Below are 16,834 nucleotides of genomic sequence, written 5' to 3' on the forward strand. Positions count from 1 at the left end.
CTTACCTTGTTTAAGGTACTATATTTTTGATCCACAATGCACGTCTTAATTTGCCAATTTGAGTTCATTGAAGTATGTTAAACCACTTCTAAAAGTTACCAAATTTGATTAATGTGAGATTTTATATCGGTTGGAGAGGAGAACGAAACATTTCTCATAAAGATGTGAAAACCTCTCTCTAGCAGACGCGTTTTAAAATTGTGAGGTTGACGATGTTATGTAACGAGCCAAAACAGACAATATCTGCTAATGGTGGGCTTGTGTTATTACAAATGATATCAGAGCCAGACACTGAGTGGTGTGCAAACGAGGACGTTGGGCCTCCAAGGGGGATGGATTGTGAGATAACGAAACATTCCTTATAAGGGTGTGAAAATCTCTCTTTAGGAGACGCGTTTTAAAATCGTGAGGCTGATGACGATACGTAACGGACAAAAACAGATACTATCTGAATCTATACTAGATTTGGACATGAAAGTGAAACCCTAGGTATGATGATGTAGGTTTTTATGAAGAACAACACCATAACACATGGATACTTCCCACACCTTTTTGTTTCTATATATATCCAAACCCTAAATTCCAAACATCAACTCATTTTGTGGGTAAAAACACAATAATTCCATCTCTCTCTCAAGAAATGGAAACCAAAAGTTTGAAGATGAACAGCCCACAAGAAGAGCTTAGAATTACAAACAAACCCAAGAACACAAGAGGAGATCATCAAGAAGAAGAAGAAGAAGAAGAAGAAGACATTGTTGGATTTGCATGGGGTTCTTCAAGAGCTTATTCATGTGGGTTTTGCAAAAGGAAATTTCGATCTGCACAAGCTCTTGGTGGCCACATGAATGTTCACCGAAGAGACCGAGCCAAGCTCCGAAGATCTCCTCCATTGGGTTCACCTCATTTTCATGGATCCTCGTCTCAACCCATTAAGTTTCTCAAACTCTATGATTTCTCAAGCCTTAGTGGTGAAGAAGAACCAGATGGAGAGTGTAAAATTTGGAAGAATGTTAAGAAGTTTGTGAAGGAGATTGATTTTCTTGGTAGTTCCAATGAGATTGATTTGGAACTTAGATTAGGGTTTTAGCTTACTTTTGGACTCAACTACAAATGGAGTTCATTATCCATGAATCAGTTTTTGTTTAATTTCTTAATATATTATGGTACCAAGGTTGCATTCGTCATGTACAACTAAAGTAAATCGATGATAAAACAAACCGCTCATATTCATGATTCAAACCAAGATTTGTAATTTATATTTTGATATATGATGACACCAACATTCTCTTCTTGAGACATGACCATGTTGTTTACTTGTTTTGAATTATTTTTTAGAGTAAAGACCCCAACATTCTCCTGCATCCCGTGCTACAAAACCATGTTGTCTACTTTTTTTAAACTACTTTTTAGAGTGAAGACCCTGACATTCTCCTACATCCCGTGCCACATGACTATGTTATCTACTTGTTTTGAACTATCCTTACAAACCAACACAAATTTCTTTAACATGTTTTATCTTCACTCACATATTTTTAAGAGGTCACCCAACATAAATTGTTCTGAGCTAAACACGTTTAACTTCAAGTTCTCTGAAAAACAAGATGCACCTTGAATCCCGAGCATAGAGGTTTAAGAAGGTAAACCAAAAGTCAAACGAGTATTAAATTAGGGTTAAATATCCAAACCTATAATTTATGAATGGGTGGAATGAAAATAAAAGTAATAGGGTTCCCATTTGACGCCACCCTTCATTACCATTTCTATTAATTGTAATGCATATGAGTGAGACAGGGCATTGGGGATTTGAATATGACAAGAAGACAGCGTCATAGGCTGTGTTTCCTTAACCAAAATTTGATGTTTTTGCATATTTCCAACGATGTTTGGTTGGAAGTAGACATGATTCCTTTTCCCTCTTGGGATTTATGCCTTTCTTTTCCCCCTCAAATTTGAAGCATCTCACTGCAATCACAACATCTCTTTTTTCTCTCATAAACACTGCACCTTTGCAAAACCACCTTAAAACCCCTTCCCCTCTTTCCTTTTTCACTTTTGGCTTTTACTTCATAAATTTAGCTATGGAATACTTCTGGCTTGTGTGTTCCATCCAAGATTTTGTAGAATCTAATCTATATTTGGATTGTTCATCATGTGAGAAGTTATATGATTTGTGTTTGATTTTACTAAAATACGTATAGATGTAACGACGGCTTAAGGTATTTGAGTTTTACGAGCCGTTCCGATTGAAGACAGGAGAATGTGAAAGAAAATATTTGGTACAAAGTTTTCGAAGATTGAGCGTGAGAACGAGTCATTGAGTTATTAAATATGTTGTGACACCCGAGTAAACGAGGGGTACATGAATGAACCAAGACGACATCTAAATGAGAGAAATATTGAGGATACGATGACTATGAAAGACTTAAGTCACATTTATACCAACAAGGTGCACTTTTCTTTTTTATGACTCAATCATCGGTGGTCATAGTTAAACGTGTTTTATTAGGAGCAATTCTATGTTGGGTAACTTCTTAGGAATTTTCCTAAGATGCATGTGAGTGAGAAAACATGTTGTAAGGAATTATGTTGATATGTGGGGATAGTCTTCACTCTTGTAGGTAACGTGATCATGTCACAGAGGATGCAAAAAATTACCGGGTCATCATGTGTCGAGTTTGGATCTTGAATCCTGGTTATAGGGTCGTTGTATATGTACTCTCAACCAAAAGATCAAATTTTTAAAAACGAGACCAAGTTCAAACCTTAAGCTAAAACAATATTATAAAAAAAGAACAAATAAATGAGAATGTTTCCATTTGTCACAATGAAATATAACAATAGAAATGTCCATTTGTTGTTGGAGGGTTTTGCATGGACATATAGAATGGGATCATCTCCTTATTGAAAGAAAGACTTTGACATTATCAAATTATTAAGATATAAACCCTAAAAAAACAAGAACAAAAAGGTATATCGTTAACAACTACATTGACATTAACATTTAAAAATTATAATTCTTTAAAAAAACCCCATTTTTTAATTGTGGATTAGAATCAATTAATATTTGTATTAGAGAAGGAAGATTCATAAACACATCCAAATGACAAAACCGAAAGCAACTAGAGCAGTTGAATTCACATCACAGCACACATGTCATTAACAAATAGATCAAACAAAGCCGGCACCCACAAAAATTCTAAGCACAAACATCAAAATAGTCTTCTCAATCATGTTTCTATAATATCTCTTCCAAAACTTCTTTTCCCCTTCCTATTCTCCCAAAAATCTCATCTTTTTCGTTATGGATTCAGAAAAATTGAGCAGCAGTTCGGAGAGTTCGAGCGAAGAACAATCTGATCGAGTAAACGAAGATGATTCGGATTCGTTCAGGGTTAAACGTTCATATGGGTGCATATTTTGCAAGCGTGGGTTCACCAACGCTCAAGCTCTTGGAGGGCATATGAATATCCATAGAAAAGATCGAGCCAATAAAGCTAAGCAAATCGCCTCTTTTTGTGTTCCAAGCAAGCAAAGTGAGCCATCAACCTTCGTGAGTACGCCTAATTTTGAGCCACTTTTGGTTGGGTCTAAGGTGAGTTATGAAGCATCGGGTTCGAACCCAGATGGGTACTTCCAAGGACATGGCAACTTGAATATGAACCTTTGGGGGGAAGATTTGAGCCTAAGAATTGAACCAAGTAAGGGGAGGAGAGGGGTTTGGAGCGGCGAGGGTTTGGATTTGGAGCTTCGACTTGGCCATTATCCCTAAATCTCTACTTGTTTATATACCATGATGCATTGAATTTCACTTCGTTTAGTACACTAATTATGCTCTTAGGGTAATCATTTTCTTTACTCTTTATGAAGACAAAGCTTTTATATCTATTTTGTTCTTGTTATTTCTTGAGCAATTAGGGTATTGAAGCTCCCATAACATTGGATTAATCATGCTTTAGTTGACCAAAAGATTATGACATATAGATTATCTTTCAATTCCTTAGCTGTTCTTTGTATTTTGTAGTTTGTTTTAGGAATAGACAATCTAATAATTTGGTTATTCAATGTGAAGTTGGTGTAACAATTCCGTAAATAAAATTTTCTTTTGAAAAAAAATCCCTAATTATTTCATGCTTTTGTTCATGAAATTGTGATAGGTAAAAGAAATTTTGATTTGCTTTATCTATGTATGCTTAATTCTTTGATAGATATTACTTTTAACAATAATGGATTTTACCTATACTCGAAAGCATTGGAAAAAGTTACAAACAAGGGCCGAGAAAAGTTATTCCAACCAAAAGTTCTCTATAAAAAAATTTCGACACAAGTTATCCCGACCATAATTTCTCTATCAATTTTTTTTTTCCTGTAACCCTATTGCTTTTGGTGTATGTTGTTGAACACAACGAGTTTATGGGAACACTCAGAAACTACTATACTACTGTGCAATAGAGAACATACAGATTTATTACTAAAATATCATATTCATGAGAGCAACCCTAAGGATATGATGGTTAAAAAAGGCTTAAAATAATTAAAAATTACTCATTATACCAACAAATTGTACCTTCCTTTAGGGTGACTAAATTATAGGAACTCAGCCTTTTATTTAGAACAAATTTACATTCCGTGACATCGTATAAATTATCTTAAAATGCATTTGAATAGAAGGATGGACTCGAGCAACGAAAATGAAATAAAAATAGTTATGATCAATTTAAACAAGATTGTCTCCATGTGCCCAAAGATGCCCACCAATTCCAAGGTGTTCTCCATGATTATTTGGTACCATCATCTCATGAATTGAAGCTACCGTCAGAGGATACGGCAGCGACGGCGGCGCCTCCACTTCTCCGCTACCTGCGGTGGCCGGATAAACCTCATCTTCTTTATGATCGTTTTCTGAAGGCAATCTCTCATATATTGCATTAGCAAAAGAAGCGGCAATCAACACTACAGGCCCAGACGCCAACAGCGGGCCCACGACTGTCCCTCCGATCACCTGCCCCTGCCCGCCAGCGAGGTATACGGTCAGCCCACTCGAACCGGGAGCGGCTCGACCGGGAAGAAAAGAACCGGTCAAAGACAGCATCTCGAACCGGCCATGAAGTGGAATCACAGCAGCCGACTGCCGAAGAGTGACGTCGTCCACCATGCCCCTGCCGCTGAGAACACAAACCCCACACTGCCGGCGGCGAGAAAATTGATTTATGATGTCGGCGACGTCGTCTCCTCCGGCGATCTCGATCACGTGCGTGCTAAGAGCGTGAGGATTGTCGCGCGTGACGATAATTGGGGATTTCTGTTTGTTTTTGGATCCCAGTGGCCGCCCTCTCGATGGGCGGTTGCCAACCACCACCATGCCTTCTTTCTGCTTGTCTTCTTCGTCGTCATGATCCCTTCCTCCGCCGTTGACGACGGTTTCTGCTGGATCGGTGGCCGGGAAGCCGACCCGACTGACCCACCACGGATTAGCCAGAGTAGCGGAAAATGAAGGCAAATTCGAAAAAGATTCAGTTTTGAAAAATGGGAAGATGTTTATATTTTATGGGTAATTATTTTTTCATATCATAAGCGAAAAACGTTATTATATACAAAACATATTGTACGGACACCACAAGTTTTAGGTCAAAAATATTTGAAGTTTATTTTAATTTCAAAGACGTGAACAAAAAGGTTCATCAGTTGAAATATTACTTTGTCCAATTGCACATACCCAACTTAAACTTTTTTATAAACATTGGTAGAAAATTCGTCAGATCCTCCTACTCTTGTTTCCTATATACTTCCAAAAACAAAAAGCAACAACAAATCCCAATTTAATGTTTAAAACACATTATAAATTTAGATAATGTTAAATAGCTTACCACTAATTGCATCACAAAAAGAATTCAAAATAACAATCATCATTTGACCAACTAATCCTTCTCGTGAATTCAACTAGTAATCACCAAACCAAATCCACCTACAAACCTATTAAAGTAGTCTAGTAAGATGGGAAGTGTCTTGTCTTAAACTAACCTGAAAATAAAAACCTTCTTTCATTCAAAAGCATGAGCAAAAAGAACACTCTTTTTATGTACCTATTACTGGTTGAATGCAGTATATATTCTAAACCCATGGATATGCTTTTAGCTCGTCAAAAAATAGTAACAATAATAATAAGCAAACAATAAAAGGAAAAAGAAGAAAGGGGGCCATTTATTGACCTGTTCCAGTCCATTAAAAATATGTATTTTTGGCAAGTCTTGTGTTGCAGAATCGTGTGGCCTGTGTTCCAATGTTCTTGCAAAGACAAGGACTATGCTGAGGTGGGAACAATCATGCAATGCATCTAATACGTCACGTTGAGTTGACTCGACGTACAAATCTTACTTTAACTTTGCATGAAGAATCTGAGGAACCTAGAAATCAAATACAAAAATGGGGAAATCAATCTAAAAACCAAAATTGTAATGCAAGAGAGAGAAGGATATCAAAATTGCATTCACTACTGTATAAAAGGAAAACTGAACATTCAACCAAGCTTTACCAGATTTCACTTGATAAAACATGGTTGCGAGCTGTTATATAACAATGTAAATGAAAAATGCAATGAAATATGAAAGAACTCGATAAAATGGTGTAAATATGTAATTCAGGTTCATCAAACAACATGGATTACGTTGGAAAAAGTAATGTTGGAAAAAGTAGATGATCAAAGTGAATTGTTGAGCTGAACCCTTACCTGATGAGATAGAAAAGAAGTAAGAAGGACAATACAAAATAAACTGCAAGTCTACAAGTTCTCCACTTCGATTTTTGCTCAAAAACCTACAGAACATGTACATTGAGAACTTGGAAAAATTAGGAGGATGCATGGAAGTAGTAGACGTTTACAAGATCAAGGAATGTTCTATCATATTTCTAGGACTGGATTTTCTGTATCATTTTACTTTTTGGAACATATATGGTTGTTTGCATTTACTAAGTAAGAAGAAAAATATTGGGAGCAAAATAGATTTTTTGCAAGTTCAGTCCAACAATGCAAGTGCTGAACTTGCAAAAGCTCTCTCTCAATTTCTCTTCATTTTCTTTCTCCCTATAAAGGGTACATAACGAACAAAAACATTCCCTAAACATGACGAACTCAAAAAGGCTTAGATCATGTACCATCTTGAATCGATCCATGGTTCTTGACATTATACCCCTTGAAGAATCCATGCCATTTCCCTGGATTAGAATAAAATCCATATGAAGATGCTCCTATCATTTTCCACTGACAAAACACAAACAAATAACCTTGAAGAAACAACATACCATTCGGTCAAGTAAATTATTATGACTCTCCACTTCTTCATGAATGTCACCTGTCAACTATTTCAAATAATATGCATATTAAGAGTTAAGTCGAAGTACAAAAAGATCCCTAATTCTTGTTATATATATCAAGGGATGATGGAGCTATATAGTGATCACTTAAGCTGATCCACATGAAGTGAAGTGTTACTTTAAGTACTATGTAAGGAAATCATATATGTAAGTTTTTTTTCCACACTCGAAAATCCAAATCTCATACTTCAGCAATCCTCAAAAGTATTTCTATTCCTAGAAATTCACCATTGTAAGCAGTGAGAAACTGAAAATTACTATATCATTAGTCATTACAAGGAAATTTGGACCCATAATCTAAGAGTTCGCTTATCATTATTTATTAACTCCAAGTGTTCTACCACTATGTCCAACCTGAACATAAACTAACTAAACCCACTCAAAAGTCAATATTAACTAGTTCACTTATCCCAGAGCTCTCTAAGCACAACAGTCTATTGCATCAAAGGCACTTTCAGGCAAGAATCATACTTGAAATGAGCTCATTATAGTACTAAATATGGATGCTTAGATGCATAAATACAGCTGAAGAAATTCTCAAAGAATACACTTCATATCCATTTGCCTAATCATTTTTGTCTAATGGTTAAAGAATCTGAGGTAAAAGGATGAATCGATGAATTGCAAAAGGATCTGAAGCAATAAATTTTGCGCATGCAGCAACGAGGAAACAGCTACAAGATACCAATGCCAAAATGATTGTTTATAATTTAAAAAAAAATAAAAACAGCTTGCTAAGTAAAACGGCCAGGAGATTATAATAAAGGGAGATCAGACATAGATAAATAAATAATTAAGGAGAATTTCCCTGCTTAAAACTAACCCTCTTCAGAATAGAAACTCTATCTTCCAAAGTGAGGAGCGCTCTATCATTGTCATGCTCTTTAATTTCAACCGCAGAAGCGCTAGCTCTGAGACCACCCTCCTCAAGGTCATCAAAGAGTGCAGATCTAGAAGAACGGTGCTCTCTATGAACAAAATCGATACCAGTTATTTCAAATGAAATAAGATATGTGGTATAAAAAATGAGATACGAGTATTCAAGAGTAGTATATGTGTATAACAAAATCTAATCAATAAAACCAAAATAGACTACAATTTAACTCCATGTTACCAAGGAGGAAGACGCAAAACGATTAATAGACCCCAACATCCAGAGTAACAGAACTGCGGAGATATTTCACCTCATTATGCTTTCATTCAAATTACTTCTCAAAATATGCACGAAAACTTAAAACCACGGCAGAAAATCTAATAATCATTTGCAGCTTTTTAATTCATCATAGGTTTCACACTTCTGTCTCGCGGTTATGCATCAAGATCGAAAACCGCATTTTATCATACAAAATCGGTGCAATGACCTGCTCTATAGTTTAAACTCTGTTTTATCCCAAATTGCATCATTAAAAGCTCAAACATACAGCATACTCAAAATACAACACAAGATCAGAACCAAATTCATACAAAAGCTACCAAATATAAGATCACAGAAACTCCACGCGAGTTAATCAACGAATTGACAATAAAATAAGGTAATAATCAGAATTTCAGGCGCTAACGGAAGCTTATTCAGTTTAACCAAAAAAAGATCCTCAGATCCAAATCATAGGTTCACATTGCAGCGGAACAATCTCATGGAATAATTAAATCACTTCAAGTGAATTTTGAGCGTATAACCGAGAAAAGAACTTGGAATTGACTAAAATTTCGGATACGAACCTTCTGTAACTCATCACGGGCTCAGTTCTGCGAAATGCGTTGCTCTTCCGCCACAATTAGTTCGAAATTGTACAGAAATATTCGATTTGATCGACGGAAAAATCCAATTGAGACAATAACCGATCGCGAGAAAAATCTATTCCGTTCGTGTACCGGGGAAAATGAGGACAAGAGAAAGAAACCAGCACTGGCTTCGAACAAAATTGAATACCCTTTTCCTTCTATTCCCTTCCGGTGAGCGCTAAATCGAACTGCCTCTTTCGTATTGTAGACGAACTTAGCCCACTATATCTGGGCTCAACATAACTTGATGAAGTTAGCCCATGATATTTGGGCCCATCTGAGTTTCAGCCCAATGTATGATAGCCCAACACGCACTTAATTTAGTCTTTTTAAGCTCAAAATATCATCTTCGGTTTCGAGCCATTTCAATCCATACACTTTTAAATATCAAAATAAATAAACTTAAAATTAGTTTTTATTCTTGGTTAGAAGTTAATTTTTAAATGAAATTATTTAAATAATAATATGATAATTTTTAAAACTAAAAATTAAAAGAATTAAATTAAATTAAACATTTAAACATACGGTGGTTATGGAACCAGTGGCAAATACATGATTTCTGTCACAGAGGCAAGTTTTAAATATTTAATCCCTTGGATTTTTTTTTATTTTTTTTTTATCAGTTCTCAATAACTAAAAACAACTGTATACGTATTTATATATACATTCAAATCGACTATAATGTTAGGTACCTCGACTCCAACCTGGACTGTTTTCACAGTTGAATCTTCGAGCTTTTACTTGATCAAATTTAACGTCAGAGAATGTGATCGAACAATCTTATAACTCAAGGATGAGTTTCTTTCTAAAAGATTTTTTTTTTCTTTCTCAATTCTAATATCTTAAAGAATGAAGAGTAAATATCTTAACTAATTGACCTATGTTCGGGATAGCCGGAAATGAGAAAGATCTCGGATGAATTGATGATGCACATGGGAGCACATTATGATGACCCAACTACATGGGCAAAGAAACCTTTAAGGCCACAATGAATGCAACTCCATCCATTTATCCCATTATGGCTACACAGAGCTGTGAAGCCACAACATTCATTACTTCCAACTTTTAGGAAACTTTGGACCATTTTTCCATCCTACCCATTTGATTTTAACATTGCTCTTAATATTCACTGCTAGGTGAAAAATGAAACTATACAATTATTACTGAGTTACTTAACAATTTCTGCCGACTAGGTAGTTTTTATTAGTCAAGCTTCGGCTCCCGAGTGGGAACTGGATTCGTCCCTATCAACTTTCAACTTCATGCTAATAGATTAGAGTCAAACTCTTAACTTAGCCACTAGAGTTTATACTCAAGTGTATAGTCAAAAGTGACTTAAGTGTTGAACAAATGGTGTACTTTGTTCGAGGGCTCCAGAGAGAAGGGAGGCAAGCCGGCCTCGACTAAGAGGGTTGTTCGAGGGGCTCAAAGGGGTGAGTGTGTGTATGCAGCAAATCGGTAAGAAATATATTTCATCCATTGATTTGGCAAGATATAGATATGGTTGTGATTTAAATACATCAAGCTACAGTTCTATATTTAAATTACAACCACCAAAAACATTTAAAACAAAAGAACGAATCATCGGTCGGGTCAGGTCGGGTTGGAAATGGGGAGAGAAACTAACAGTAGATCTATGAACGAGTTTGAGCACCAAATTCCCTGATGCAGCCTGATCGCTTCATGCAGAAAAACAGGAATTTTCCACCTGAAAACCAAAATTATACTCAATCTACTGCAAGTTCAACACCAAATAAACAGCAAACCGAAAGATCACTGTGTTTGGATTTGGAAGTGATAAAAAAGATATCAGATAAATGAATGATCGGCCACAAGTTAGTACTATACGGTGCGATTATTCGAGGCATGTCGAGAAAAACTATGAGATCCCACATTGGTTGAGATGGAAACGAAACCTTCCTTATAAGGAAGTCTAATAGACGCGTTTTAAAAACTTTGAGAGGAACTCCGAAAAGGACAACATCTGCTAGCGGTGGGCTTGGCCTGTTACTAGTGGTATCAGAGCCAGACACCGGGTAGAGTGCTAGCGAGGACGCTGGTTCCCCCAGGGGGTGGATCGTGAGATCCCACATCGGTTGGAGAGGGGAACGAAACATTCCTCATAAAAGTGTGGAAATCTCTCCCTAGTAGACACGTTTTAATAAACCTTGTAGGGAACCCTGAAAGGAATAGCTTGAAGAAGACTATACCTACTAGCGGTGAGCTTGAGCTGTTACAAGAACGACGACAATGTTTCATATCATTATGGATGCAAATGAGTGATTTGGATTAAACATTCATACCTCTCAACAGCAAACAGTGACGAAATGAAGTCCCCATCAGACAATTCTTTCAGTGTGCTAAAGCTGCTCAGTATTCACAAGATGCATTGTTTCATAAGGGAAACAATGTCTTCAACTAAGATATGAAGCTTTACATTGCAACTGCCACTCCATACAATCTTCGAAGTCGAAACTACTCGCGCAATCCAGCAATGCATTTTGCTGATGCTCGTAACGACAAATGTAATTCAATCCAACAAGAAGCTCACATATGGCGTCCTCGGTTTTCTTGCAATCAGCGAAGTAAATAGTTTGGATTAGCAAAACGTTAGTCCGTGTCACAATCTGATGTTGTTCGAAATTGCGCTCGCTTTGCCATCGAATCATATTGTGTGCCAATGGAGCAAGCCAGCTCAAGATCCCGTCGAGTGTCTCCTTCCAATCATGCGCAAGCGGAGCATCATATATGGCTAGGCTCTTAACATAGGACTTCAGATGTTTATTCAGGGATGTTCTTAAACTCGTTGGTAGCATCTGATACAAATCGTCCCGAGCTTCGTCTCCAACTAAATGAGGATAACGAAGCAACTTTTCTATGACAATGATGATATTGGCATAATGCAAAGCAAGAGCCGAGCCTCCAACAGTCGAAACCGGGGCATAGACAGATAACCTACTCTTGAATCCAAAACTTCCTCCATTGTTAGACATCACACTTTTGGCTTGTCTTTGCTCTACCCCAAATGGAACAGAGAACTGGACCTGACTGAACGAACCGAAATGACTCGAGCCACTATTCCTAATGCTACAACCGGAGATTCGGAAGCTCCGATCATCATAACCGTTCTCGTCCTCCTCCTCCTCCTCATCCCTCTTGGAAACTGAACTACTTAAACTGAGACAATCCATCAAAAGCCTCCCGGGATTGGTTCCGCAAGGGAAATTGAAGTCATCAGGTGTAAACAACGGAACCTCGCCTCTTCTTGTGCTAATTTGAGACTTGAAACTCGAGCCTCGTCTCGGTCCGGGGCGTGACACACGCTTCGATTCCAATGACTCTGAACCAATCTCAACATCCTTCTTCAGAAAAGAGTCTCCAAATACCAAATGAATCCTTGCATAAACAGTACAAACAGTTCTAGCTAGCAATTCAACAACCTTATCAAAGGTTTGGTTCCAAAGAGAAATCTCTTTGAGATGCCCCACGTCTTGTTTCTGCCATATAAGTTTCTGTTCATAAGCTTTTCTACTCTCTTCATGTTGATTATTCTGAAACTTCTTAGCAGCCTGTTCCAATTCATTCAAAACCTCCATTTCAGTGTACAAATTGGCCGTAGCATTCACAAACCTCTCCATTTTCTTCATCATCCCTTCCATATCCTTAACCAAAAACCCCAATTCCTTCACATTTATAACCCCATTAATGATATCCAGATAAACATGTTCAAAACCCTGTAACGCAGGTTGAGAACACTTCTTCCCAAGCCTAGAAACCACATGAGCCACTCGGTTCAAATCCTCCAGCTTCTCTGCAACCACAAGCTCGAGAAGATGAACCTCATCAAAGGACACGAGGTTCCTAACTCCATCAGAGCTCAAGATGTCGTTCTTGAGCTTTGAAATGGCCGAATCAGACAGGGATTTATGAAGGTAAATCGTTTTGGACATTACATTAGCAACTTCAAAAGAGAGAATATCGATTGTTTGCTTAGTATTGCTCTTATTCTTTGAAGGTTCGAGAAGGGCTTGCTTGAGATTAGCGCTAACCTGGTTCCCCATTTTCACAATCCAAGGCTCTGCAACCATTGCTGCTCGTCAATTCGAACAGAAACAGATCTGGGTATCGATGAAAACCCAGTCCTTTTGAGAGTAATCTTCGAAAGAAGAACGAAATTAGATTGAACCCAAATGACCTGCAGATCTGAAGAAGAAGAAATTAGAACAGTTAGAGAAATTAGAGCAAACCCATTAGATTTGATGAAGATTGGGAAGAATCAAAGAGTTGGGAAGTGGAAAATCATTGATGGGTTTGCATTAAAGAAGAGGAAGAGATGATTACTGAGAGAGAATTCGGAGGTCGAAGAGCGGCGCCGAACAGCTCATTGATGAACAAAACCCAGAAGAGAGGGAGAGCGATTGGAGGGAAAAAACAAAGACGCACTGTGTGACTAATTTGAAGGTCAAAAACGGTGGAGAACAGTGATGTAGTCGTAAATTCACGTTCTTTTGACTTTTTTTTTTTTTTTTTCTTTTTGAAAATTTGGAAAAATAGCCGAACTTTTTAGAGCAATTGAATTTGAATTTGATGAAATTAGTTTATGGCGATATTATCTCGTCCTTGTTTCGTCCATTCCAGAAGATTTGGTGAATTTTTTTTCAAGTTCATGTCGATAATGATTTGGATAATCCCAAATGTTTATATTATGAGCAATTACAATGATCTTGTTCAACTGTTCCAAAGATTTTTCCAGCCTTAAGTTTTTTTGATATAAAATTCTTCAAGCTTTCTTTTTTAAAAATTTAAATTTAGATAGCTTTATTAATATATTTTAAGTTTTTAAGACTTTTTATTTATTAAGTTTTATAAAGTTACAAACTTTTAAAATGTTTCGTGAGAGGTCAATAGTTTCATTTTGAGGTTATATAAGCTATGTATGTTATATTGGTAAAGTAGACCTTAAAAATACAGTAGGACTAAGTTTGTTTCCAATTTCATATAATTTAGGTGGCATGTGTAGATCATTCAAACCTGACATGATTGATCATGCTTGTGGAGCAATTCGAATCTCAAACAAGTGTTATTGTCGTGAAATATATGATCAACAACATAATCTAAATCGTAGTTTTGAATTTATAATTTAATGGAATGATTTTTGATTAAAAAAGTGATATGATTTCAAGTACACCCATTCCTCCCCTTCCATCATAATGTCTGAATGCCTTCAAAAGCATGCCAAAGTATGAGTTGGAACTTTCTTTCGTTTTTTTATAATCTTTTTTCATTGGCACAACTCAAAAAAGAAGAAAGGACAAAAGCCCTAAAAAAAATCATTCATCCAAAAGGAGAGATTATAAAAATGTTAAAAATGGTTTGATTGGGATTAAAATCACTTGTAGGTGGGATTAGTTGAAACTTTTTTTTGTTTTTTTAAATTAAAACCTAATGGGTTAGTTGCTCCAAACAATTTTGGTCTATAAATAACTGAATTTAGATAAAGATCAAAATGAGATCACATATAGATGGAAGAGGGGAACGAGTGACAACAAGGACACTAGGCCATAAAATGGAAGAGAACATCGTTTATAATGGTGTGGAAACCTCTTCCTAATAGACGCATTTTATGACAATATCTATTAGTAGTGGATTTGGACAAGAAAAAGAAAAGGGGAAGAGAAATTTGGTCAAAAGTAGGGAAGTTGATAGTGGGATTAGGTATAAAGGTGTTAATGAGGAACAAGAAAAAGTTATGGAAGGAGGGGTACACCAAATCCATATAGCCATTCATTTTTCCTTAGCAAAATAGCAACCAAGTAGTGACAAAACACAAAGTGGGGGCAACCCTTTTTGTTTTGTGATCATCATCAATCAATATTGCTACTACACTAGCATGTATCATGGCCCATTTGTTTTTTTTTTGCCTTTCTTCTTTTCAACATCAATGTCTATCCCAACTTATCTATTATCGATTTATTTAAATGCCTTACTTTCTAATTACTCGGTTTTAAAAAGGTGTCCCGTGTTCAAGTAACTAATATTTAGGTTTCTGGAGTTCTAGGTTGGGGTAATGTCTTTTGTTAAACAGTGACGATTATAAATTTTTTTTATTACTTTTAAGCTGATGTGACATAAATATATATTAAATTAAGATGTTATTTGTCACCTCGAGCCGTGTGGAATGAATCTGGTTATTTCAAGTTTAGTTTCTTATATTTGGATCGTTTTATTCACAGTTTACTAGATATTAAATTATCGATCGATTCGGCTTGAAAAATTATAGAAGTTCAAGGAGTGAAATTTAATATTAATTCTAAAAAATTGACGGAACAAAAGCTCAAATATACAGACTACTGCTCTCATACCATAATACCATATTAAATTATTAATTAACTCAAAAGACAAATACAGAATTGAATGTTTTATGTAAAATAAATTTGTGAAGAATTTCACGAGAATGAACAATGAAAAAGAAGCGGAGATGGAGATGGAGAAGGCTTCTCAGTCCTGTGAACATCTCTATTCTCAAACATAGAAATTGCGCTCAACCCAGTTCTATCTTGTCTCAAATTTAGTTCCTATTAATTTTCACATTATCAAATAATTAATAGAACGCATCATGTCCGTTGTGTTAGGGTTTCGTCAACGAATATTAATTTAAAAAATTAAAATAATTAAAATTCAATATTTAGAATTAAAGTTTGGTGAGTGAATGTTATAATATTTGGAGGGTAGAATCAAATTTATTTTAAAAATAGTTATTATTATTATAATAATAATAATAAGAGATTATATATTTAAATGAGCCAAACAAGAGATGGTTGAAATGGGGTGTTTTTTAGTGGCTGATTTAGAGCAAAGCATATTCTTGCATTATGCTAAATTTATAATTTAAATTAATTAATCCGTGTTTTAAGGGAATATTCAGAGAATATATATTTTAAGAAAATTGAAAGAATAAATATTGTTTATTAAATTATAGTTTGAATGCTTTTTATATTATTCTTGTATTGCAGCCCGCTCCTTTTGTTGTTTTTTTTTAATTGTTTTTTTTTTTTCCTTCAGAATTTTGAATATTGACCATTCAAACCATATCAAAATCTTTTATGAAAATAGAAACATCACCTTACTAATACGGGTACACAATTATATATCTTTATATTCTTTTTTTTTTTCAATTATAAACAATTAAAATAAAAAAAGAAATAAATATTCTAACTGGCTAAAGAAAAAAAATTTTATAAGATGTTTCGCTCTCTGCTTCATAAATAATGTTATTCAGAATGTTTGTTTAATCTTTACATTATATATTTATAATCCAATAAATTACAAGAATATGAGAAGAGTAATAAAGGAAAATAACAATAGATGGAAAGATATCTATGATAATAGGAATATTTGCCTTATAATAAAATATCAAATATAATATACTTGGTAAACTATAATTTTGTATTTGAGTGTCGTGTTAAGCTTAATAATAAAAAACTTATTCAGAGTTCAGTGTTTTAAACTTAGAGAATTAAAAAGTGTCGGTAAAATAGATCGATTTTTCTAGTAATGGTTTTTGAATGAAACATTTAAGTTAAGTCATTCTCGTGTTGTTTTGAAAATGAGTATCGAAGGTTGTCATCGAATTGGATTATTAATTTCTTTTAACTATTTAAAAAATTCTATTTATTCATCC

At 35.5% G+C, this 16,834-nt stretch overlaps 5 protein-coding genes across 6 annotated transcripts; 2 read left to right on the forward strand and 3 right to left on the reverse strand.

The window, feature by feature from the left end:
• The first annotated feature begins 640 nt into the window (after positions 1 to 640).
• Positions 641 to 1,090, forward strand: LOC111494862 (transcriptional regulator SUPERMAN-like). Its single transcript, XM_023144852.1, has one exon. It carries the CDS (start codon positions 641 to 643, stop codon positions 1,088 to 1,090), a length of 450 nt encoding a protein of 149 aa, XP_023000620.1.
• A 2,147-nt stretch (positions 1,091 to 3,237) lies between these two features.
• On the forward strand, positions 3,238 to 4,000 carry LOC111494795 (zinc finger protein GIS-like). The gene has a single exon (XM_023144786.1). The coding sequence runs from the start codon at positions 3,305 to 3,307 to the stop codon at positions 3,770 to 3,772; it is 468 nt and encodes a 155-aa protein (XP_023000554.1). The 5' UTR covers positions 3,238 to 3,304; the 3' UTR covers positions 3,773 to 4,000.
• Positions 4,001 to 4,586: 586 nt separating this feature from the next.
• Positions 4,587 to 5,539, reverse strand: LOC111494863 (AT-hook motif nuclear-localized protein 20-like; the record flags this gene model as incomplete). Its single annotated transcript, XM_023144853.1, has 1 exon — positions 4,587 to 5,539. A coding segment is annotated over one exon (822 nt), but the record flags the coding sequence as incomplete, so codon positions are not given.
• A 483-nt stretch (positions 5,540 to 6,022) lies between these two features.
• Positions 6,023 to 9,315, reverse strand: LOC111494805 (bet1-like SNARE 1-2). Its single transcript, XM_023144795.1, has 6 exons — positions 9,091 to 9,315; positions 8,195 to 8,339; positions 7,300 to 7,356; positions 7,153 to 7,212; positions 6,728 to 6,813; positions 6,023 to 6,404 (listed from the first exon to the last, which is right to left on the reverse strand). The coding sequence occupies exons 1-6, from the start codon at positions 9,102 to 9,104 to the stop codon at positions 6,377 to 6,379; spliced, it is 390 nt and encodes a 129-aa protein (XP_023000563.1). The 5' UTR covers positions 9,105 to 9,315; the 3' UTR covers positions 6,023 to 6,376.
• Positions 9,316 to 10,610: 1,295 nt separating this feature from the next.
• On the reverse strand, positions 10,611 to 13,618 carry LOC111494741. Of its 2 annotated transcripts, none has more exons than XM_023144716.1 (3): positions 13,495 to 13,618; positions 11,457 to 13,348; positions 10,611 to 10,861 (listed from the first exon to the last, which is right to left on the reverse strand). In XM_023144716.1, exon 2 carries the CDS (start codon positions 13,239 to 13,241, stop codon positions 11,568 to 11,570), a length of 1,674 nt encoding a protein of 557 aa, XP_023000484.1. In that variant the 5' UTR covers positions 13,242 to 13,348; positions 13,495 to 13,618; the 3' UTR covers positions 10,611 to 10,861; positions 11,457 to 11,567. The 2 variants fall into 2 exon arrangements, with proteins under 2 accessions (XP_023000484.1, XP_023000483.1); XM_023144715.1 differs by having other exon boundaries at positions 11,457 to 13,356.
• Between the last annotated feature and the right edge of the window lie 3,216 nt (positions 13,619 to 16,834).

This window comes from Cucurbita maxima, unplaced genomic scaffold (assembly GCF_002738345.1).
Source record: "Cucurbita maxima cultivar Rimu unplaced genomic scaffold, Cmax_1.0 Cma_Scf00020, whole genome shotgun sequence".
Classification (NCBI taxonomy): domain Eukaryota; kingdom Viridiplantae; phylum Streptophyta; class Magnoliopsida; order Cucurbitales; family Cucurbitaceae; genus Cucurbita; species Cucurbita maxima.

Bases quoted from the DNA above. Each gene is read 5' to 3' on its own strand.
- LOC111494862 (XM_023144852.1), top strand. From the start codon at position 641: ATGGAAACCAAAAGTTTGAAGATGAACAGCCCACAAGAAGAGCTTAGA.
- LOC111494795 (XM_023144786.1), top strand. From the start codon at position 3,305: ATGGATTCAGAAAAATTGAGCAGCAGTTCGGAGAGTTCGAGCGAAGAA.
- LOC111494805 (XM_023144795.1), bottom strand. The intron at 7,213-7,299 runs GTATGTTGTTTC...ATTCTAATCCAG, and splicing joins ATAATTTACTTGACCGAATG to GGAAATGGCATGGATTCTTC. The intron at 6,814-7,152 runs GTACATGATCTA...CATGTTCTGTAG, and splicing joins CCATGGATCGATTCAAGATG to GTTTTTGAGCAAAAATCGAA.
- LOC111494741 (XM_023144716.1), bottom strand. From the start codon at position 13,241: ATGGTTGCAGAGCCTTGGATTGTGAAAATGGGGAACCAGGTTAGCGCT.